The 25748-nt window shown below is 32.6% G+C and overlaps 2 protein-coding genes across 15 annotated transcripts in view; one reads left to right on the plus strand and one right to left on the minus strand.

Annotated features, from left to right (window-relative positions):
* Nucleotides 1-16638: 16638 nt before the first annotated feature.
* On the plus strand, nt 16639-17932 carry LOC141459921 (uncharacterized). The gene has a single exon (XM_074139485.1). The coding sequence runs from the start codon at nt 16639-16641 to the stop codon at nt 17839-17841; it is 1203 nt and encodes a 400-aa protein (XP_073995586.1). The 3' UTR covers nt 17842-17932.
* The window catches only part of LOC141459867 (uncharacterized), a 50522-nt gene continuing 42540 nt past the window's right edge, over nt 17767-25748 (minus strand). For 12 of the 14 annotated variants that reach the window (XM_074139441.1, XM_074139438.1, XM_074139428.1 and 9 more), the window contains 3 exons: nt 20727-20795; nt 20511-20555; nt 17767-20427 (listed from right to left, as the gene is read on the minus strand). In XM_074139441.1, coding sequence (XP_073995542.1) covers nt 18810-20427; nt 20511-20555; nt 20727-20795 — 1732 coding nt within the window. In that variant the 3' untranslated portion in view covers nt 17767-18809. The remainder of the gene's footprint in view (nt 20428-20510; nt 20556-20726; nt 20796-25748) is intronic. The other 2 variants (XR_012461656.1, XR_012461655.1) reach the window with 1 other exon arrangement.

Consider the following 25748-nt stretch of genomic DNA (forward strand, 5'->3'; position numbering starts at 1 on the left):
ATTTTAATGAAATTATGCAGTTAATCAAATCATACAAAAATAATTCAATTTAATATGTTTGTTTAAGAACAGCCTTCTTTGGCTGAGATAACAGCCTCTTTAAGAGTTGGTTTAAGTCGGCAAAGGGCCTTGTGATGGTGTAGGGGGTTCGGTAAAGAGGCTGGCAGCTCGTGCCAGTTTGCAACGACTCTATGAAAATCAAATCCAAACTTCACTACAACTTTTTGAGTGGGCAGTAGAAAACATCACCAACATAGACTTTGCATATTCAACCCAGGAAGACTACGTTGAATCTGAGTGTTTTTTTAAAATTCGGTTTGCTCAAGCATTGGCTATTAAAGGAACACAGCAATACCATGCTTTCATTCCCAGAAGTAAATCCAAAATATTGGTTAAAAACTTTTCTATGAACTCAGAAGCTTGCGAAATGGAAGTTTCAAAATTCCCTGATAAACTAAAATTAGCCGACATATCAGGTTATATCAGTGTAGTCTATAAAGAAACTGGTGGCTTGGATATGTTTTAGAGAAAAATGAAGAACTTGATGAAGTAAAAGTAACTTTTATTCATCCAGCTGGACCCTCTAAATCATCTCGCATCCAAGAAATACCGATATTATTTGGGTCTCAGTAGTGGATGTTTTGATAAAAATTGATCCTGTGACTCTGACTGGAAGAACTTACATATGTCCTACTAGAAAGTGATGCATGTCAAACAAATGAAGCCTTTTCAAGCTTAAAATAATAAAGAGATCCTATTACTTAACAGTATGTTTTACTTTGGACTTTTTAGTGGAATTATTATTAGCATTATTGTATTAACATGAATTCAGAGTTGAATTAATCGGATTGGAGCTTTAGTCTTAAATTTTTTTAACAATGAAGCCATTGTCGTCCCAAATTAATATTTTGCCCAGTGATTCATAACACTACTAGCTATTCATGGAATTAATTTTAAAATTTTAAAATATGTACTTTTTAAAAAATTTAAAATTTAAATTTTAAATTTAAATTTAACAAACTTTATTTATCCTAACGCATATGGTGTTGCATATCACAGGAAAGGGCATTATATATGCTATAAAATGACACCAATCCCAAGTCTGTGGCTCAATTAGGAAAGCTTCTACAGTAATTCAAAAACACGGGGTTCCCTGTTTTTCAGCCCATTTTTGGCAACTTTACAGCCCTGTAACTCGTAAACCAGTTGACATATCACAGTAAAATTTCATATTTTTCCAAGTCTATACCAATAGTAGACATGTGCCAAATTTCAAGAAAATCCGAGATGGTGAGGTTCAGACCCCGTGTTGATTTGACATGGAATGACTCATATCTATACGTGGTTTACAGTGGGAGATATAGAACGGCCATAATTTTACAGAATTTCATGACCCAGAAAATTTTCAACCCTTTATATCTTCTACAATTATAGATCTGTGTACAAAATAACTATAGATTATAATTGAGAAAAACAAAGTATATAAGGGAACAAAATTCCATATCAATACGTGGTTTACAGTGGGAGATATAGAACGGCCATAATTTTACAGAATTTCATGACCCAGAAAATGTTCAACCCTTTATATCTTCTACAATTATAGATCTATGTACAAAATAACTATAGATTACAATTGAGAAAAACAAAGTGTATAAGAGAACTAAATTCCATACCAATACGTGGTTCACAGTGGGAGATATAAAACGGCCATAATTTTACAGAATTTCATGACCCAGAAAATTTTCAACCCTTTATATCTTTTACAATTGTAGATCTGTGTACAAAATAACTATAGATTATAATTAGGAAAAACAAAGTGTATAAGAGAACAAAATTCCATATCAATACGTGGTTTACAGTGGGAGATATAGAACGGCCATAATTTTGCAGAATTTCATGACCCAGAAAATTTTCAACCTTTTATATCTTCTATATTTATAGATCTGTGCACAAAATAACTATAGATTATAATTGAGAAAAACAAAGTGTATAAGAGAGAAAAATTCCATACCAATACGTGGTTCACAGTGGGAGATATAGAACGGCCATAATTTTACAGAATTTCATGACCCAAAAAATTTTCAACCCTTTATATCGGTGGTTCTTAACTTTTTCATAGACGCGGAGCACAATTATATGTATATATTTTTCTTGCGGAACACTAACATTAAATAATTTGAAATTCGGTATTTAGCAAGAACTTAAAAATTAAATTCAAATTAAATAAAAGGATCAATTTTTTGTTTTTTACTTTATTTGAGTATTTACAACTGCAACAATTGTTGCATCAAGTAAACTTGGTCTTACTGGTTCAGTTCACTTGTTTTGACATGATTAGAGCAATTACCCACTGGTGAAACTCTTTCGATTAACGATTAAATCTGAAATTTAATTGATTTAATAAGTACCTATCATATGATTAAAATTACGATTAAATTCGCTGATTAAATTCTGATTAAAATTAAAAATAAATTTAATCAATTAAAAAATTTAATCAATTAAATTTAGAATTTAATTTTTTTTTTAATTAGTGCCCAACTCTGCTCTTAAGTCGTATGTGTATTAAGGAAGCTACATTATAATAGAAAATAATATAAGTTGAATAAATAATTAAAAAAATAAATGTTTCCCCTAAAATTACTATTCTAAAAATTATTATTATTATGAATAATAATTAAATTATTATTCTAAACTACATTTAACATGGAAACTAAAACCTCTATTTAATTAGTGATTAAAACAGTCTATAACGAACGTCTGCATTACTGGTAGAGAAAAATAGTGATTTAATTGAAACCAACTTAACAATTTTTGAAATCCGTTATTTAACATGACATTTGACCCTTAGAAATAATAATACTAATCTTGGAAGGGATTAGCAATGCAGTTAGCGTATTAGATTCCCACGCGGAATTCCGGGTTCGAATCCAGCTGCTGACCCTTAGATTTTCTCTTCTTATGAGCTTCTTACAGCTCACTGTGCGGTGATGGACAGTGTTGTCAGTAACGACAGAATACGAGGGTCGTTTGAAAAGTCCGTGCAAAAATAAAAACTACTTAATTTTTTGGGGTAAACCTTTTTTATTTTTCAACATAGTCTCCTTTTAGGATTATACACTTCGTCCAACGCTGCTCTAGTTTGTTGATCCCTTCCGAATAATAGGATTTGTCCAAGTCTGAAAAATAGCCATTCGTTTCTGCAATCACCTCCTCGTTTGAATAAAATCTTTTTCCCGCCAGCCATTTCTTCATATTGGGGAACAAATAGTAGTCCGAGGGAGCCAAGTCTGGAGAATAGGGGGGATGTGAAACGAGTTGGAACCCTATTTCCATTAATTTTGCGACCACAACTGCTGAGGTGTGAGCTGGTGCGTTGTCGTGATGGAAAAGGACTTTTTTGTGGGCCAATCGTGAGCGTTTTTCTTGCAGCTCGGTTTTCAAACGGTCCAATAACGATGAATAATATGCACCTGTAATAGTTTTACCCTTTTCCAGATAGTCGATGAGGATTATTCCTTGCGAATCCCAAAAGACAGTCGCCATAATCTTTCCGGCCGAAGGAACGGTCTTCGCCTTTTTTGGCGCAGATACCCCCTTGGTAACCCATTGTTTAGATTGTTCTTTGGTCTCTGGAGTGTAGTGATGTATCCATGTTTCATCCACAGTGACGAAACGACGCTTAAAGTCCTGCGGATTCTTCTGGAACAGCTGCAAACCCTCCTTGCAACACTTCACACGATTTTGTTTTTGGTCAAGCGTGAGCAATCGCGGCACCCATCTTGCGGATAGCTTTGTCATGTCCAAATGTTGATGCAAAATATTATGTACCCGTTCATTCGAGATGCCCACAGCACTAGCAATCTCACGCACCTTCACTCTTCTGTCATCCATCACCATAACTTGGATTTTATCAATGATTTCTGGAGTAGTAACCTCAACAGGGCGTCCAGAACGTTCAGCGTCACTTGTGCGCCCATATGGCCACTCCGAAAATTTTGAAACCACTTATAAACTGTTCTAATCGAAGGTGCAGAGTCACCACAATGTTTATCAAGCTTCTCTTTAGTCTCCTGAGGCGTTTTGCCTTTCATAAAGTAGTGTTTAATCAACACACGAAATTCTTTTTCGTCCATTTTTTGAAAATCACTCGACTTCCTCGATTCAAACGAATGCCAAACACAAAGAAATAGACCGATCTGGCTGAAACTTGGTGTGTGTTCTTCCAAGAGATGCTACTAACTAAACATAACCTCGATACGCGCCAGTAGTGCTATCTCTCTGACTTTGCACGGACTTTTCAAACGACCCTCGTATTATCCGCAGCTCCGGGCGCCAATAACCTCAGATGTTGATGCGCCTTAAATCATTAAAATAATAATAATAATAAAACTTGTCACAAGAACTAGTACAGTCCAATTATTTTCGAGGTCAAACGAACTTTTCTTTTACACACTGTGATAGAAAGACTGATTAGCTTTCATGAATTAATGCTCGTTTTAATTTATCCTACTAGCCTCAATAAGATTGCAGCCTTATACATTTTAATAAAAAGTGCTGTAAATCCTCTCTTTCGGGAATGCTGCATAGAGGGCAATTGGAGTTATCTGCTAAAGCCTAAACTTCTCATATCCTCTCGTCTATCCAAAAAACCAGCGGTCATTGCGCGTTAATCTACGATTTTTCTAAATTTATCGAAAGATTCCATTTTTGTATAATATTCTGACAACCCGTTTAATGATACACTGCAAAACGATGGTAAAAACCACGAACCACGAAAATAATAGTGAAAATGACAACAAACGTCCCAACGCAACTAGGGGAACTGTAAACAATTCAAGAGGCTCAGCTAATTGAGTATACAAGCGTGTGTTACATCCTGGATTGACACGCTTTCTTGTTGCTCAATTCGCTTAGCAAACCTTCAAGTATTATATCGATAAGTTCGTTTTCCGGCCTGTACCGGAGGTTCGTCTAGCCTAGAAGTGGGAAAACCGTGGCAGGCATTTCTAACTATCTCTATGAAAGTTTTTTCTTGGACGCCAGCACTTCATACTTCAACTTCAAAGCCGAAATATCAGCTATTCTGTAGACCGTGAAGCGGCTAACAGATTTTAATTCACGACTATTAATTTTTGGTTATTTCACTGTTTGTAAAAGAGAAAATATAAGAATAACATTAGAAAAATATCACTTATCTTTCTGTAGATCTGATGATATTAGAATATCTCAAGCACCAATAAATACAATAGTTGGAGCGCGAAAAAATTTAAACTACATTAGTGGATTGAGAGCATTATTTCAAGGAGATTCTAAAATACTTCATCTTGTTAAGAAATCAGAATTAAATAATAAAATAATAAATAATTACAAAGCTAGAAATGACAAAAGAGTCATTAAAGTTGGCATTGACAGAAACAAACTTGGTGCCTGCAATTAGGAGTATGTGACATATTGAGGAGATAAAACACAATATGTTAGCATTTATCTCAATTTACATAATTAAAATGTTTACCGCTTATTTTTATTATTTTCTTTTCTTTTGTTTAACTCGAACTGTAAAAACTATTACTTCAAGTACATTCACCGGCATTTGCTTCACACATTACTGGAAAAAGTAGGGCAGATAATATCAAGAAAAGGCTGGGGCGGTTAATGCAAGAGGATCTTATGAGTCATAAAACGATAAAAATTCATAAAATTTAATCATTGTGATTAATAGTCGAACAATTGAATAGTAGTTAAAAATTTATAATGTGAAAATGTTTTAATTAATGAACAATATTGATAATTTTATAATTTATACTGAATTACAAATTATTAAAAAAATTAAACAATTATCCAAATGCCACAAAAATTTACATAATGAAAACTAACAGTTTAAATAGTTAAGGGTTGATTAAACGACAAAAGATATACCAATCAGAAAGTACTCATTTCATTCATATTTTAGCTCTTAATTTCAGACATTTAGAAACGAACGAATAAGTTTGTGTTTTACTCAAATTTTATAACAATATTATCATTTAAGGAATTTTATTTAAATGATATATTATTAAATTTTAATTAAATGCATTAAATTTTGAAGGAGTTGATCCACTAAGAGAAATAAGAACAACCACTATGATGATGAATTCTTATTATTTTATTTTTTTCTCAACAACATGGGTTAAGGCAGTCAAAAGACACAACGCTATATGAATATAAAACAAAAACCTCTAGCTTCAATATTTTTTTACATTCAATATATCACACATATGTTTTATCATCTGTCCGTATTATTATAATTATTTAATAATTAATATGATTTTAACCAATTAAAATATTCGCCCACAGCTCGTCCAACCTGACCTTGATTGGTCTCACAATCAAACAGTAATTCTTAGCAAAATTAAAATTAAAATTATGAAAATAAATAACAATAACATTAGAATCCAAAACAGAAATTAGAAAAGTACAAAACATTAAGTTTGAAAAATTAAGCAAATTTAAAACAAGTAAGTTCAATAGTCTGCAATTGGCTAACTATTAGGTAACCACGGTTTCATGTTCATAGGTGAACTTTTATGGAATTTAGTAAATTTATTGGGATTGAAGCCAGAACCCCCATCGAAAACTAACTTAACTGGCTTGTGGTATTGGGAAAAAAACGAGTAGCATGCTTGCCATTTAATAACTTCATAAGCGTTAGCTGTACGCATTGGATAACATTTATTGTCGAACTGTTTCTGCACAAGGATCGAACCATAGCCTTGTGCACTTGCATCACAGTGCAACTCAGTAAGTGCAGTGGGTGAATAAATAGCTATCAGCGGCTCTGATATTAGGAAATTCTTAAGTCGCTCAAAACAATTTGATTCTTCTTCGGACCATACGAAATTGATTTTAGATTTCAACAACTTATATAGTGGCTGGGCGACAATAGCAAAGTTATGAATAAATTTTCGGAAATAAGAAATTAATCCTAAGAAGCTATGCAATTCGCGAAAATTTTTGGGTATTGGGTAATTTGCAACTGCAGCAACATTTGCTGTGGAGGGACAAATCCCTTCATCATCCACTAAATACCCCAAGTGACAATCGGGTTTAACTGTGAGTGCTAGCTCTAAATTTGTTACGGGCTCTTTAGGTTTTTCAACATCATTATAATTTTCTTTAATAATATTTTTGACTTTACTTTGAATTTCTAATGATAATTCATTATTTATATCCAAATCAGGTTCATTAAGTTTTACGTTATTGGAAATATCAATATTTAAAATATCAGAAATACATTCACCTATCGGTTCTTCAACTAATGTTCTTTTAACATCAATACAAACATTATTACCCTGAAACTTAACCTGCAGTCCATCATATGAAAGAAAATCCCGACCTAATAAACAGATAGAATTTATAGTATTTTCCGGAACAACATAGAAAGTAATTGGAATTTTAATTGAATTAACAGATACATTTTGTTTAAGCTCTCCTAATATATTTAATTTACTTTTATTGACTCCTTCAAATTGAAATTTACGCGTATACGGACTTATAATAACATTGACAGGCAAAATATGTTCAGAAATTAGAGAAATTGGGCTACCACTGTCTAAAGTAGCGCTAATTTCTACGTCGTTTACCTCTAGCTTAATTTTTACTTCGTAGGTTGGTGCTAACGATGAGCTCTCTGCAATCCAGCCAATCTCCTTATGCGTAGTACCTTCCGTGAGCTTTCTCGATGTGGGACGTAATCTTGGACAGTCCTTTCTTTGATGTCCTTGAGATCCGCATTTGAAACAGGAATTAGGTTCTCGTTTCGGAGCCGTGCATGCTGAAGAAACATGACCCATTTTCCCGCAGTTGTAACATCGAACAACATTCGCCACACTCGTAGTACCTGCATTTTTCACTCTTCTTTCCTGCACTGACTCTGGAAATTTCTTGAATGCTAACGATTGACATTTCTCTTGATGTACTTTACTGCTTAACTTTATTTCTTCATAAATATCAATTCTTTTCTTAAATTCTGCAACCGTAGAACAGCCAAAAAGAACAACTTTGTTTCTAATGTCATCATTGATGCCGTCGATTGTATATTTAATTAATGCATCATCTTCGATACTACCCCTTCCTGCCAGTTCACGCATGTGACAAAAGTATTCTTTAAGTGTCTCTTCTTTTTTCATTTTTCTGTTAACTAGCATCTGATGTAGAGTAGCACTATTTATCGTAGTTGGAAATTCAGCTCTTAAGACCCTCTTCAAATTAACCCAACTGTTTACATTCGGCTCACAATTAATTACTGTTTTTGCAAATCCTTTTATCGATTTCTTGGCATATATAAAAGTTTCCAAATCGTTCCATTTCAATAATTTCCTCATATCTTCAAATTCTTTAATCCACCGATTAGCGGTGTAATTGTCACTACCGGTGAAAGGACGAATAGAATCTTCTATATCTCTTAATAAAAATTTGGGATGGTAACACAACTCTGAATTACTTCTTTCTTCATCTTCTTTATTTTCTTCTTCTTTTACATCTTGCTCTTCAGTATCTTCATCTTCTTGCTCATTAACCGCTTCATTTAATATTTTTAAATTTTCTAAATTCATTAGACTTGTACAAATACGTTTGGATAGTTCGTCCGCATTTCCGTCGTGGTCAATGTTAAGAATATTGCAGATTAGTGTAAGGTCACCATCAGTTAAATTTTCATGTATGAATTTAAGTTTGGCCTTATATTCTTCTGAATCCAACAAGAAACTAAATCCTTCAAATTTTCTGAGTCTAGCTCTTTTCTGACGATTTCCTTCGCACTCAAAAATTAATAAATGAAGTGCTCGAATAGCGTTAATGGTAGAATTGCTAATATTTTTGTTAATTCTATTAATTTCTCCTAATGACGTCATATTTGCAAATAAATTAAACCAATGTAGTATATAACTGAGTTTTACTTACGGCCGATGAACAATCTGAATTGCTATTACTTCCTCGCAAATCAATTAGTTTATACGACAACTCTTCACTATTTTCAATGTTCAATTCGTTTCCTTTTCTTTGCAATATAACTTGATTTGCCTCTTACCAATTTGATCTGCCTCGAACCCCACACCTGAAGCTGAAGGAGTTGATCCACTAAGAGAAATAAGAACAACCACTATGATGATGAATTCTTATTATTTTATTTTTTTCTCAACAACATGGGTTAAGGCAGTCAAAAGACACAACGCTATATGAATATAAAACAAAAACCTCTAGCTTCAATATTTTTTTACATTCAATATATCACACATATGTTTTATCATCTGTCCGTATTATTATAATTATTTAATAATTAATATGATTTTAACCAATTAAAATATTCGCCCACAATTTCAATAGTATTGTTAGAATTTATTGGATGTCACAGACCCTTGTGTTGGCCATTTTCATGTTCAAAATATTTTTTTAATAAAGTGTGGAACCACATTAAAGAGTTAATCTCTCCGTGCATGATAGATGTCTTAGGTTTTGCGATGAAATGAATAAAGATAGGAATAATTCAATTTTTAAAATGGAAAGGTCCAGAGAATATCAGAAAGAATGATTGGTTAAATAAGTAAACAATGAACATTACTCATTATTATGCGACACGACCTTTCCGTTATCACTAACCAGCCAATAGAGGATTCGTTTGTAATTAATCTAACAGGCAACCATAATCTAACAGGCAACCATATGTTGGTAATTAAGTTATTAGAATGTAATTAAATGAGGTCACCGTTTCTGTCTAACCGTAATGACATAACAATTGGGAAGATGGACTGCATTTTGTAAAGTTCCCTAATATACGAGTATATGTATATACATGCATTTGGGTTGAAATAATGTAGATGAATAGAAACGGAATAGATACATCAAAAAAATAATGTCGTATTACTAAGGAAATCCATTACCAAACCTAGATAAATTTGACATTCTCCAATAACATCAGTCTATTATTAGCGGAATTACTGCTACAGAAATATGGGGCTCGTGTGAGTCATATTAATTGTTAGATCTGAAGGGGAGATTCGGAATATGAATCTTCATTACTATCACATCAATGAGTTTCTTCTACTCTGCATTTTGGTTGTAAAAATAAAATTTGCATCCTCAAATCGACGAACCTTATTTTAAAGGATGGAGTTGCAGCAAATCTTAGCCAGAATGTGATCAAAGTTGCCCTACTTGTCCGTGTCAATTTGCTTTTATTCTCTTTAAGAGAAAATATTGTACTCAATTCATGAAAAAGTTTCGAAGAATGAACCAATTTTTCATAAATGAGGAGTCTTTAGATTCAAAAAATTATTAAGATGCAAAGATTATTATGTGGATCTCTTAGCTGTATATAAATTAGGAGAGGTTTCAGCCCCCACATATGAGAGGCCCCCATTATAATTATTAATAATACTGTTCGAGGACCAAACACCTCTGACTGGGCGTCTGATCACACCTGCTGAAGTTTTGACCACGGCCAAATATAATGAATAAATTTATTTTGAAATTTGATAATGATGTAAAGGATTAGCTAAGTGGTTAGCAAACTGGATATACCGAGTTTAAATCCAACTGTTGATCTTAGATTTTCTGTATCAAAGAACTTCTTACGGCTCACTCCTCCAATGATGAGAGAACACTGTCCGGAGGCCGTTGGTGCACTGGAATAAGTTCTTCCGCTAATGACCTAAGGTGTCACGACTTTTATTTTTTTTTTTTTAAATATTAGCAGAAAAGTGAAAAAAAAATTCTTCTTTGAAACGCGAACATTTTAGCCAAACCTTCTTCTTTTTATAGATATGATTCGTCCTACTTTAAAAACCTACTTTATAATATTATGTAAAATCTGGAGAGTAAAATTGTACGAAATTAGTCCTTAAGGGAGAAATCTATTACTTGCGTAATATCCTAATTATGGAACGTTTTTTGTTTTTTAATCTTGTAACCAAATGAGTTATCTTTATTCTTCCTTTGATACACTTCTTTGCATTTGTCTTATTTTTCATTTTTATAAGTTGCATTGACCTTATTCCGATAGTAAAAACTAGAGTTTAAACAAATAAACTATTATTATTATTATATTTTGTGAACACACTCAGAAAAGTTTCTAAAAACCACTTTTTCGGACCCAGGGGACCTTAATACAGATGTTTTTGGCGAAAACACGAAATCTAAAATTTAACATGATTGCAATACTGTTCCTAACTTGTGAGAGAAGGTAATTAAGATCATTTGTTATTTTTTCTAAATCGTGACTTATGAATAAAAAACAAAAGATAAAACTAAAGATGGTTAATAAATATAAAGAAGTTTTAGACAATTAATTTTAATAAATAACACTATGGCATCAACCTTATTTACTTCTTTAAGTAAAAGACATTTAATGAGAGAGCAGAGTATTAGTGAAAGAAGTGTATCATGCACTTGTGTTAAGGATTGGTAATTTTCTTTCTTTTGCACAGTGTTCCCCCAAGAGAGTAACCCAACACTAAACTTAGCTTGCCTTCTCCTGTTTAATCCCCTTTTGGCTATTTAGTTTCTTCTTGTCTCTTTGCAAAGGGGGATGTTTTTGATTGATTAGTTTTGTTCTTTAATAAAAGTAGACACAAAAACCTACTCAATTTGGGAAAAAATCAGTCTTTAACAGTTGTGGGTTGTAAAAACTTTTTTATTATTATAAATCATAGCAAATAAAAGTCGTTTTTTAATTACCAAAAGTAATTAATTATATATTTTTTAAATTATTTTGTGGCGCTAACATCTACGTTCATTGACGCCCTCAAGCAATATGTAGTAATGCTTGTCTGAATGACTATCTAGGCAATCTTACCTTCAAAGGTCAGTGGCTTCTACGATAAATATGATAATAAGTAAAATATGATAAGTATGATAATATAAGGTAAATATAACTAAAAAAGTTTTATGCACTTTAAAACCCAAATTCAATTATCTGATTTTTATATTAACATCATATCATCATTTTTAGACTTAAAGCTTCAGCCATTTCTTCAGAGTGACAGTTCATCAGAGTGTCCGTCAAGAAGTAGCAATTTTTACTCTCTTAGTAATCAAAAGTAAAAGAGTTTTGACATAGAATCTCACGAGCTTTATCTATCGTACAGCAATCACATTGCTCTCAATATGTACTTTAAAATTCTCTCTCTTCTCTTTGTAGGTTATCGACATTGTACGCACAAAGAAGAGGATTCATCATTTTTCAACAGTACCATCAACCTCCATCCACACAAATAATGTGCAAGGAGTGACCCTTGAAGGCGTTTAGTAGTAAGTTGCAATAGAAAGCAATGTTTCTGTAGATTTTATTATTAGTAGCTGTTTTTGGGATCATTCTTAATAACCGCCAGAAGCTACGAATATATATAATTTTTTTTCTTGTCTGTGCCAATGACAGTAAATAAGTGACAATAAAAGTTGACTGAGAAGTTATTTTTAACTTCGATTTAAAAATTTCCAAAAAATTGATGCAATTTCAATACTTTTGAACAACGAAAACAAAATCAATGGGTTATTATAAATCAATAAGTATGACGTGAAAAATGAGGAACAGTTTCTGTAACTCAACTAACCCGCATAGCCATGCCCTGAAGAGGACAATATATTTGTCGAAACGTTGGCAAAAAGACGAGTTGTTTTATTTGACTGGTTCCTCGCAAATCTTCCATCCTAAGTTTAACAATTTGCGGTCACGAAAACTATATAGTCAAATGTAATCTTCTCATCCACTATGATTCTTAGCTCCGAAAATGTCATAGTCCTAAGTAAGTCGAAAGTTTGTGACAAAATCAAATAAAAATTAAGGTGGAAATTTGCAATAATTTATCGTCTCTCTTGGATGAAACGGTCACCAAATAATGTGAATACATAATTATTATATGTGAAAACTGAACAATCTCTTTAAGTAAATATTGTAATCAAAAAGTGTTATCATTTATTTATTTTGATTAGTCTTTAAGGCTGGCAGAGGTAGTTCAATATGTGCTTGTGTTATGGTTGAATTAAGGAGGGTTATATAGTTTACAATATGTAACCCTCGAGGTTACATCTCTTACAAGAATAATTACGGTTGTTTCGCATATGCATGCAAACCGTTGTTGGTGGTTTCTGGGATATAGTTAGGGAACATCTTTGCTAACTAAGAAAGGGAATATTAGGTGGATAGGAAGGGAATTTGCAACGCCCTCAATATAGTAGTTACCCCACTAATGCATTGCTCCCTGATGTTTCCCTCCTCATATGATATCCTCCTACGTTCCTTTAGTAAGATAGACGCAAGTACTCTCGCACAGTTTGTCCCACTTAATAATTATGTGAAATGTTAATGTGAATCATGTAACTGGGAGAGTTAGCTGAGGAGGCTAATGATGAAACATAGCACGACTTGGAAGGACTTGCAATAACTGAACTAACATTAGAAGACAATCACATTAAAGTATGAGCTAAACTCTAACAGGAGTAACAGGAAATTATGTTCAAGTAGCTCTAATGAGACAGTACTAATTCTCAAGTACTGATAGGCTACTTACTGGGTTTTAGATACTACATTTAGATACGCATCCTAACTTCTCAATATGAAGTTAGAATAATTGAGTTGTATCAATGTTCATTTGGTATAAACAGTATTTGAGTTTAAGTTCCTAGGGGATATATATAATTTCATGACAAATATTGCAGAAATTATGAAACAAATTTCAAACAAATTTAATAAAGTTGTGTTGTTCCACTAGATCAGATTGCAAATAATTAGAAGTAAGATATGTTTCGTAATGGGAAATGCCACGTGTTTCTTGGATGCTTAATACTTCCAAGGGCAGAGACTGAGTTCTATAAAGTAGAGGAAACTTTATATATCTCCGTAAATTACATAAATTTAAAGATAACTGATAAAGGGAATAATTTTCAAGAACTTCCATTTAATATAAAAAGTTTTATCGATTTCTGTGGAGATTTTCGTTGAAAGCTAGCCCATGTAGACCTACTTTTTTTTTTAATTGCTTTTATTTTTAATTACCACTTGAAGTGCATTGAATTTCTTACATATTTAATATTGAATAAAAATCAATTCAAATATTTATTGAAAATTAGATTCTGAACGATGAGTTTTCGCTCGCAGTAATCTTATCACATTTCACATGGTTTTAACAAAACACATCCCAAAATTTATTTATTAGATTGTCATGGTTCACAATTTGATTAAACAAACCCAATTTTACCAGAAATCAAAGGCGCTTTTTACACTGTTTTGGTTTAAACAATTTGTTGAGAAACATGTCTACGCGTTAATCGAGGGATGGTTTTATTAAAATATAATACATATATTTAAAAAATAGTTTTTTTTAAGGCAGTGCTTGATAAACATGTTAAATGGAGTGTGTGTGTAAATGTATTCAATTTGGGGATTTATATTTTGTATTAATTTGTCGAACCTCACAAATAATTGAAATATTTAAATATTGCTCTAAATTTTAACCACTTCCTTGAAAAAATGTTTAGAACGCTTTAGGAGTTAAGTTGTTAGAGTTTCTCGCCTCATGGGATGAATCAGTTATCTTAAAATGTAATTGTTTTAAGCAAAAAATAGATATAGAATAAATTTTCTAATCACATTAAATTCTTTTAATCGCGCTTCTTTTTCTTTAATTACATTAAAATATGATTGAAACTGGGAGTACAATCTGAACAGAAAAGATAACTCGTGAAGCAAGTAATCATTTAGAGGACAGGATGCTTCGATACTGTTGGAACAATAGCTGACCGAGGAGTTGAACTAAGTCCGACAAGTAGAGTAGAGGGTGATGTTAAGACTTGAGCTGCTACTCAGCTTTTAGTTCTACTCGAATTACACAAGTTAAGCAGCACATATCAAATTGCACAGTCTATCCTAGTTTAATTGGCTAGCTTCCTTATTTTCTCCACGTTTATACCGCATTGTTTGCCAAATTTGATAGCTTTTTAAATATATATAATTGCTTCACGACGATTTTCCCTTCATGCAATTTTCGAGTTAACAAAACTACTCTCTTCTCTGCCAAAATGCATTTACTTAATTATAATAAACAATTTTTAGGAAACTATTGGGAACTGTTACCGATAAAATCAAATTTAAATAGAGTTGACAACAAATTTTATTCTTATAAATATTAAAGAGATAGAATTGTAAAATACTAAAATGCCAGTGTAGTTAGAGTTCTACAACTTTTTCTGCCAGCAACACTCCAAATTCATTATTTCGTCTGACAAAACCACTAAGTTTTCAATCATAAATCGTGCATTAAAAACAACAAAACAAAAGCACATATTTTTACGCTCTGAAGCAGTTACTTTTATTTTTTGCAGAATTTACTCTGTTTCTTTAAATTAGAAGTGTTGTAACTGTGCTTTGGAATAGTTTTTCAATTAATGGGCCGAAGTGCACTATGACTTAAATAATAAACTTCGAAGCGATTACATCACACACCCCAGGTTCTCCTTTATAATATTAGCACACAAAACTATTCGCCTTACATAATTAGAAGTCCTTTAAAGGAAAGCCTCCTCTCAGTGACCATAATCGAATTTTCTTGAGCAAAAGCTTTTTAAAAAAATGACAACACCACGCCATGTGTGTACACGGAGAAAACCTGTTGGAGCCATTTTGGAGAAAAACTCAAAAAAAATGAAAAATCCATTCACTGAAGTATCACTTCCTCCTGAGGAATTTTAACCGCTAGGTTGACGTCAGTTCCCCTGATAAGGTCCAATCTGAATACAATGTTTCAGCTACGTTGATCTTTTGTTCACACACAGATTTTTTTTTAAAACCAGAGACTACTTTTTCAGACCCAGGGGACCTCAAAAGAAATATTTGTAGTAAAAAATCGAAACCAAAATTTCGGTAAGATCGCAATACTTTCCTCATTATCTAAGAAAAGCGAACTTGACTAGTAATTGAATCAAAACTTTTGAAAAAAGTACATAGTTTAATCTGCCATAGAGTTCCTTTATTTTGCTATATATACATTTAATTTGGATGAAATTTAATTCAAGGAGAAGCTAGACACTCATGATTACAGATTTGTAAACGAAAGTGACAGCAAAATTCCATATTTCTGATGTTATATCGTTATATGTATACAGGTGGCTGATCAGTAACTTGATCTAACCCAGAACTTTAAAGAATTGCTTAAAGTAGTACCTAGTTTTACGAGAAACTCACAAATAAAATAAAACATCCCAGGAAAACGTTTCAGTTAATGATGTTAGATAAATTAGTACAAGAACTCGGAAAAAAACTAAAGTATAATTTTCAAACAAATAACAAAATAAATGTGACTTCATATTCAGGAATATTTTTAATTAATTAAATCATTCATAACATCTGAAACTTAATTAAAACAATAAGAATTATTGCAATAATAGAAAGTAACCAAATTTTTCAAGACAAGAGTATACATAAAATAGGAACTCGACCAACTACTAGTGTGTTTACAAGAGATAACATGCAATTGTTTGCTAGCAGAGAAGGGATAAAACGATCAAGGACAGATTTCCTGTACACATTATGAAACAATATAGAATCAGTTTCACTGTTGAGTGCAATAGTGAAGTTGGTTACGTACCAACTTTGAAACAACTTTATTTACAATGGATAGTGAGCATGATGTTCTTAAGGCTGTAGTTAACGATGGAGCTTTTGGGCCAGTTACCTTTGTTTCTTCAAAATTAAATAATGAAGTTGACTTAGGAACGCAGTTTGCATCAGTTATTAGCTTTGCAGTTCTTGTAGTGAATAATGGTTCCAGTGATTTGGAAATTCATGTTGTTCTTAAAAGAAAGCACGTAAGTAATGAAACAAAAGATTTATTCAATTCTGATGTTGCCTTCCAGAACGAAGTAATCATGTATACAAAAATATTGCCATTATTGCAAGCAGAACGCTTAAATTTATTTCCCAAATTATTTTATCCAAATCACATTGATGGTACATTCTTTAATGAAAACCTTCTCATTTTTGAGAATTTACAACATTGTGGTTACATAGTTACTAAAGAAAAAATATTCATTGATTATGAGCACATCAAAATTGCATTAATGAAATTGGCCCAGTTTCATGGACAATCCTATTTATCAAAGCGCCGTCATAAAGATTTATTTTTTGAAATAGCTAACAAATTAGTAGAAACAAAGTTTACTCTAGAAAGAACATCCGAAGATCTAAATATGTTTTTACAATGTTTGCTAAGGGGCATTAAACCTTTAATTGAACAAGATAAAGAAGTTGATATTCTTAATAAAGTATTCAATAAATTACAAAATATAGCAGAAGTGGCAGAAAGTTTGGTTAAACCTGAAGAACCTTTTTCAGTTATATGCCATGGTGATTTCTGCAGAAATAATATGTTTTTTATGTATGATAATGATCAACCTAAAGATATAAAATTTTTTGATCTTCAAAATTCATTGTACTCTAGTCCAGCAATTGATATTTCTTTTTTCTTGTATATGAATACTACAGCAGAAATGAGAAATAAATATTGGGATGATTTCTTAAATATTTATTGGGAATCACTCACTGATACTGTGCCAAATCTGGAATTTACTTCTGCTCAGTTTATGGAACATTTTGCTAAAAGGGCTATTTATGGATACTTTCCAACCAGTTTTTTTTTACCAATGTCAATGGAACCAGATTATTTACTAGATATTGAAGAATTTTCAAAATTACAAGTGGAAGAAAAACATAAAAGAATGGTAAATTGTGCAGGAGTTGAGGGAACAAAAGCAGTAAGTGACATAGTTGAACATTTATTAAACAAAAATTATCTGCATAAGTTTCTTGAGCTGTAAGTATTTTTGTACAAATTAAATTTTTATATTTTCAGAGTACGATTCATTTGTTATATGAGTACGAACAAAATAAACTTGACTTTTTTTAAATTCCAAGTGTTTTGCTCCTGTCTTTCCCAAAAATTAGCGACATTGGTACATATATTTTATAAAAAATAAAATCTGTTAATAACCGGATAAAATACCTCATTTGTCCATATAAGTGTTCTCTTAGGCTTTTCACTAGACTAAAGAAAAAGGAGGATTTCAAGGCACCTTCAATTTCAGGGGTCCCTCTGGAATTGCAGGGAGAGGCAAAGAATCTTGGAGTTTTACTGAATAAAAAACTAAACTGACGGTAAAAATTTATATGATGTAAGCCAAGGCAGTTAGAACTTACTAGAAGTGTAGAAGAGTAGTAGGTGAAAAACTCGAGATATTAGCCTGAGAGTAATGAATGGGTTGTAAGGTCAGTAGTCAGGCCGAGGATATAATCTGTGCAGCTGTAATTTGGTGTTAGCAGTATTAGAATAAAGAAATAATAAAAATCTTTGAATGATATAAAAAGTTTATATACAAAAATCTCATTAGTCTCGAATACCTCACCTACAGTACCACCTATTTGTAAACTTTTAATTTTAACACATGATAATTTACATAAAGAGAAGTGTTTTAAAAATTGCGAAAATATTTAACCCAGTGTTAGTTAGGCATTTGTTTAAGGTGCTTTAAATAAATACCTACAGTTTTAATACTTAATATTTATTTTCCAATAATTAGCTATTCTTGACTAGGTATATGTTGCCTCTAAAATGTAAAAGCTGGTAAGCAAGAATAATAAAATCATTTAAATTTGCCATTTAAGAATATTATTTCCATGAAGAATATTATTTTATATTATTATAATGTATTTTTATTACACATTATAAAAATGGAAAATGAAGAAGAATAAGTGATTAGTTATTGCAATTTATTATTTTTAAGCTTGTTCAAATTTTCTTTATTGGAGGAAGTTTAATCGTAGCATTTGAACATTTTGACTCTCTATTGTCAGGTAATTTAATAGGTGGGAGAAATGAGATGTTTGCTTTAATTTTCGAATCAGTGTTTAGGTTGGCTCCTCTTCTTTTTATTGGTACTGAAAAGAATCGAAAACATTCTTCAGAATTTGTTTCTTTTAATGTTGAGACAGCTGAAGAAGGGCAATAGCTTTTTTGCTCCAAGCAACACAGATCTAAGGTAGATGTACTTATTGAACAAGTATTGTCTTCAAATTTACCATGTAATTTTCTCATCAAATAATTGTCTACGTTTTTATAAGGTTTTAACTCATTAATTACTAAATCATCCTTTAAATTTGATTTTTTGTAAAAGTGTATTCCTTTAGGTTCATATTTACTTGATGATTTCTCTGAATACATTTCCATACAATCACCAACACTTTTTCTAGATGTATTCGACCTTTCTTCAGATGAATAACTTTTTGATCCAAGAGGTGATGGCAAACTAGGAACGAATGATTTACTTTCTTTATGAAAAGAGGGGGAATTATTGTTTTTTCTTTTTGTTAGCACAGGTAAAGATGATTTCTGTTTGAGTGATTCAATAAATTCACGATGCTTTTGAACTAATGGAATTTTATTTAATGATGGGAAATATTGGAATATTATACTATCTGTACTGTAAGGAGGTGGAAATCTGGAAATTAAAAACTCATCGATTTGTTCAAATTTTCTTCGCAAACATTCAGCTCTTTTAGTCAAAGGTTTTTTTTTTAAATCACTAGCCTTTTTCTTCTTTTTGCCTTTAAGAAAAAATTGTTGCTGAATATATCGACAATTCCCTGGTATTATCAGACGACGATTCAAAAGTCGATAACGAGAATTAATGCCTAATTTTTCTAAATTTACAGAAGACGTTTTTAAATTATATGGGGGATAGACCTTAGGTTTACTTAATTCCTCACCCTTACGAGGTATTCTTTTTAGGAACTGGAAGTACTGTTTTTTATAATTTCTTGGCATGTACCTAAATGGTTTGCTTGTTGATTCTTTAACATTTGGATCCACATTCACCTGTTTTAACTTCTTTGTTGCAAGCTGAGTCAACCGGTCTTGTTTCGGAAATTCGGCAAGTGCTTCTTGCAATTTCTTTAATCGACGTTCTTTTTCAGATTGGCGAAAAACTACACTTTTTGAAACACCGCTCGTTGGCCGATCCACAATTGTAAAAGATACTTTCCGTGGTAGTTTACTATGTGGTTCTTGCGAGTCTTGTACTGGATGCATTTTTAAAAGGTATTCTAAAGCAGTTGAGGATGGTATCTTATTATCAAAATTAGCCTGTTTAAGACCAAAACTTAATCTATTTTTCCCCTTGGTCATAGAAGATGTTTGCTTTGGGAAGATCATTGATTTTAAGAATAAAATATTTGCAGAAGAAGTTCTTGTAAGCTCTTCAGGCAGATCTAAAAATTTAAGTACTTTTTTATAATAAGAGAGAAATTTTTCTTCATCTGTAATTTCTTTTATGTCATCGCCATCAATTATTTTAAACTCTGGCACTTCAAATGATTCTTCTTCATAAACTTTTTCATCTGAACTTTCACTAAAGCAAAAAAAAAAAAAAAATCAGAATAAATGTGTTTAATTAGAGTATAACTTAATATTTTATGATAGTTATTCTTTTACCCGTCAGTTGCTTCCTCATCAACCAGTGAATTATCTGATGCAACGCTACAACAAAAAGATGAAAATTATTAAGTATTTTCAGGGAATTTCGAATATCTTATAACATTTCTTTAATAAAGATCCAACGCGTATTTTTTCAATTAAAAAAAAAAATTATGAAAGTAACTTTCACTGATAATTATTAAAAGAAAGAAAAAAAGACAAAAGCGAAATTACGTTTGTAACTTTTTCATTGATTTTCTTTCCGCTTGAGAACTTTTTGAAGTTCTAACACTGCCAGAATACCTGAAAAGTTAATAATTAAATGAATAATCTTGTTACAAGAGTAAATCGGAAAATAAATTATGACAGTAATCTGGAATAAAACTTTCATTGAATATTAATATTTTAAGCTAATGATACCATGAATACAATACGATAATAGTAACATTCAATCTTTTTCCGAGCTATCATTTTTTTCCATCATCGGGATGTCTTAATTAAAGATAAAGAGTTGAGTTTTGCTCATTCACAATTTGTATTGCAACAATAAATTTCGAATTATAAATTTGTCTATACCAGTCTATGTCATTGTTCATCGCAGGTACCTAAAGATGGAGTATGTACAAATTATTACCAATGAAACAATAAAAGAAAAAATTTTATTACCAGCACTATGAACCAGCATTAATGATAATAATAAGATAGCATAGAGCTCATTGGTAGTGCGCTGTACTTGCAAACTACATAATATCTTACAGCCTTTGCGAAGCCTTACAGCCCCTCGCCCGAAAAGAGAAATGTAGCAGAAGGTCGTGAATGTCAATGTTCTCAGATTATGCCTTATTTAAAGTAAAAATGAAATTTTAATCTTTAAACGCAGATAATTCTCAAATGATAATTCTAATACGAGGTGTGGCTATTAAATAACGAGACTGATGCTGCTACAAAAGAACTATGCTAGCACCAAATCCTAACGACCGACAGCTGTGCAGCGTAAAGCCTTCTCTTTCGATCGCAGCGTCTCACGTGTTTGTAAAGAAATCTGACTGACAGGAACCGTCGTTTGCGTAATAGGTGTTAGTTTTGCCGAAAACATGAGCAACTAATTGTCGTGAAATTTCACATGAAACTGGTAAAACCGCTACTGGAACTTATCTTTCATTAAAAGAAGTTTATGGCGATGAATGTTAATCACGTGCGCGAGTTTTTGAGTGGTTCAAGCGTTTCCAAGATGGCCGAGAAGACGTCGGAGATGATGACCGCCCGGGTCGCCTTTCCACGTCCAAAACGGATGAAAATATCGATTATAATAATTCAACATTACTACCGTGAGTTGCTTGCTCAACTCTGTGAAAGAGTAAGGAAAAATGATACGATTTGTGAAAGAATAAGTCACGGGTTCCCCATCAAGATAACGCGCCGGCTCACACTGCATTGTCTGACAAGACGTTTCTAGCCAAGTACAACATCTTAGTCTTAGGCCATCCGCCTTATTCGCCTGACCTGGCCCCATGTGGCTTTTATCTGTTCCCCAAAGTGAAATCTGCATTAAAAGGAAAACGATTTCAGTCCGTTGAAACTGCGAAAGAAAAAGTGGCACGCGTCATGCAGGAGCTCACAGAAAAAGACTTCCAGCATTGTTTCGAACAATGGTAAATTCGCATGGAGCATTGTAGGGATAGAGGAGGGGTGTATATTGAAGGTGATAATAACTAAATATGTATAAATTTAAAATAAAATGTTTTACAGCAATAGTCTTGTTATTTAATAGATTAGACTATTGTTATCATTTAACTTCTTTACCAGCGGTAGATAGATCTCACCTACTCAACTAAATAATGTATTGAGGGACGCGCAAACATTCTTGTTGTATCCAATCCAACAGTTTGGGTCTCCACTAAGAGTCAGGATTTCTTGGATTACCTACGATCGAACGACTAAAAGAACTTTTCTTCCAAAAAGCAAACTTAAGCGTATACGTTACAATATGTAGATGCTGAATGTTTAGTAACAAATTTTTAGCCAAGCGTCAGGTAGATACTCAATTATCTGTTAAGTAATAACAACTTGCCTATATCAGAAAACATGAAACTCATCATGAAACTTTATTTTTAATCAGTTAAAATAGTATTTCTATTTTATAATTATAAAGGGATATTTGATTTAAATGGCACGTTAGATGGTAATTTAACACGGAGGAATTAACCCTTAACCTCAACCTTTTAAACTGAAAGATACATAAAGATAACTTAAGGAGATTTGTTTACTTTTTGGGTAGATTTTTTCCTTTCAGTGCTTTCTTTGGTCGTAATACTATTAACATTTTCACACAAATATTGTATCTATAAGTGTTCGCGTAATGAAATTAATGCGAATTTTGAGCTAGTTATAGTTGAATAGCTGGATTTAATTAATGCCGTATAGTTCTAAGAAACCACGCGCGTACACATCAGTTTTCCAGAATCTCAAATCCAATTACAAATATTTGAAATGTTTCACTTCTAATTTATGAATATTTATTTCCATAATTATCACTACAACTTCAAAATAATCAATTCAAGCGTTTTCCAAGAAATTCCTACTCATAAGTCCATTCTATAAAGTTTCATTTACAGCTAAACATTTGATATAATTCTTTTGTAAAATAAAAGAAAAATAAAAACGGGAGAAAAACACACAAAACTAAAACACATAAAACATAATAATAATTTACTTAATACTCATAAGGGTTTGAATAAACACAAATTAACCTAAATATAGTTTATTCACATAAGTCATAAGGCATAATATTCATAAGGCATAACTTCCATAAAGAGTGACCAAACTCAACTCTACTCAACTAAGGAATGTCTCCAACTACCTGCAACCCTCTAGCTACCCCTAACGGTCAGCCCTTCTCTTACACCCTCTACAGGGTTGCCAAATATCGAACATTCCAATACATCTAAATTTACTACACTTTTAACATTATTAAATTATTTTCTGTAGCAATAATTAAATTATCAAGTCAAATTTCTAGGTACAGAGCCTCAATTCCAAAAATTAAATAAGATTGCAACACTATCTCTTACTAAGGAGTAGAATAGGATTGCAGTTTGATATTAAATAGCGAAACCATATGCCTTTTCATTCTTCTAATTTATATTAAAATATAGATTAGATTTTCACAGTAGCTTATAATTAATATTTTTAAAGGGCCTTCTCACTGATTTAAATGCGACTCATGTATTCCCTAAAGCATACACAATTGAGTCCACAAAAGACAGCTACAGAAAATTTCGAAAAGAATGATGTTTCATTCAGTCCATCATTCCACCAAACAGGTGCTACACAGTTAGTAAAATACGAGGGTCATTTGAAAAGTCCGTGCAAAGACAGAGAGATAGCACCACTGGCGCGTATCGAGGTTATGTTAGTTAGTAGCATCTCTTGGAAGAACAAACACCAAGTTTCAGCCAGATCGGTCTATTTCTTTGTGTTTGGCATTCGTTTGAATCGAGGAAGTCGAGTGATTTTCAAAAAATGGACGAAAAAGAATTTCGTGTGTTGATTAAACACTACTTTATGAAAGGCAAAACGTCTCCGGAAACTAAAGAGAAGCTTGATAGACATTATGGTGACTCTGCACCTTCGATTAGAACAGATTATAAGTGGTTTCAAAATTTTCGGAGTGGCCATATGGGCACAAGTGACGCTGAACTTTCTGGACGCCCTGTTGAGGTTACTACTCCAGAAATCATTGATAAAATCCATGATATGGTGATGGATGACAGAAGAGTGAAGGTGCGTGAGATTGCTAGTGCTGTGGGCATCTCGAATGAACGGGTACGTAATATTTTGCATCAACATTTGGACATGACAAAGCTATCCGCAAGATGGGTGCCGCGATTGCTCACGCTTGACCAAAAACGAAATCGTGTGAAGTGTTGCAAGGACGGTTTGCAGCTGTTCCAGAAGAATCCGCAGGACTTTAAGCGTCATTTCGTCACTGTGGATGAAACATGGATACATCACTACACTCCTGAGACCAATGAACAATCTAAACAATGGGTTACCAAGGGGGAATCTGCGCCAAAAAAGGCGAAGACCGTTCCTTCGGCCGGAAAGATTATGGCGACTGTCTTTTGGGATTCGCAAGGAATAATCCTCATCGACTATCTGGAAAAGGGTAAAACTATTACAGGTGCATATTATTCATCGTTATTGGACCGTTTGAAAACCGAGCTGCAAGAAAAACGCCCACGATTGGCCCACAAAAAAGTCCTTTTCCATCACGACAACGCACCAGCTCACACCTCAGCAGTTGTGGTCGCAAAATTAATGGAAATCCCCCTATTCTCCAGACTTGGCTCCCTCGGACTACTATTTGTTCCCCAATATGAAGAAATGGCTGGCGGGAAAAAGATTTTATTCAAACGAGGAGGTGATTGCAGAAACGAATGGCTATTTTTCAGACTTGGACAAATCCTATTATTCGGAAGGGATCAACAAACTAGAGCAGCGCTGGACGAAGTGTATAAGCCTAAAAGGAGACTATGTTGAAAAATAAAAAAGGTTTACCCCGAAAAATTAAGTAGTTTTTATTTTTGCACGGACTTTTCAAACGACCCTCGTACAAGCGATAAATAAAATTTGAATAAATTTCAATAGTTTCTCTTACATAAATGAGGCAGCAGGTGAGCATTTAAAATTATGTAGGAAATGCTGCATAATCTTCAGCCCATCAAATTTTTTTCGAATCGAGCCAAGATTTAGAGAATTATTTTTATAATTAATAAGAATTTTGTAGAGAGCCTTACATTAAGTGAGCCAAATTCAAGTCCCTAAGAGTGTACAGTGATGACTATGAGACATCCAAAAAGCATGAAAACATGAAATTTCAAATCAAGCTACGTTATCATTTATTTAAATTGGTCCCTGCTTTAGGCGATACTTTGTTTTAAGAAAGTAATAAATATTCGCTCTTTTTTTCAAATTTTAAAATGTTTATCTAAAAATTCATTTTACCTAATTTGCGATAAATTACAGCAAATTTGAGAATTCTTCTCTTAAAAAAAATTACAAAATTGTTAATGCTGTGTTTTCCGAAAGTAAATTTTTTTTCGTCGACACCGAACAGTGCAAAAAATTAAGCTAATTTATCCATTTTAAGCTTGACCAAAAATGTTCGGTATCCAGAGGGCAATACTTCCTGGCCATAACTGTTTCCATTAAATTTAAGCCCAGATCATATTTATCATGAGCGCCCAGTTAAAC

Source organism: Rhodnius prolixus, unplaced genomic scaffold (assembly GCF_049639745.1).
Source record: "Rhodnius prolixus isolate KJV_2025 unplaced genomic scaffold, Rpr scaffold_1, whole genome shotgun sequence".
Classification (NCBI taxonomy): Eukaryota; Metazoa; Arthropoda; class Insecta; order Hemiptera; family Reduviidae; genus Rhodnius; species Rhodnius prolixus.

Bases quoted from the DNA above. Each gene is read 5' to 3' on its own strand.
- LOC141459921 (XM_074139485.1), top strand. From the start codon at position 16,639: ATGGATAGTGAGCATGATGTTCTTAAGGCTGTAGTTAACGATGGAGCT.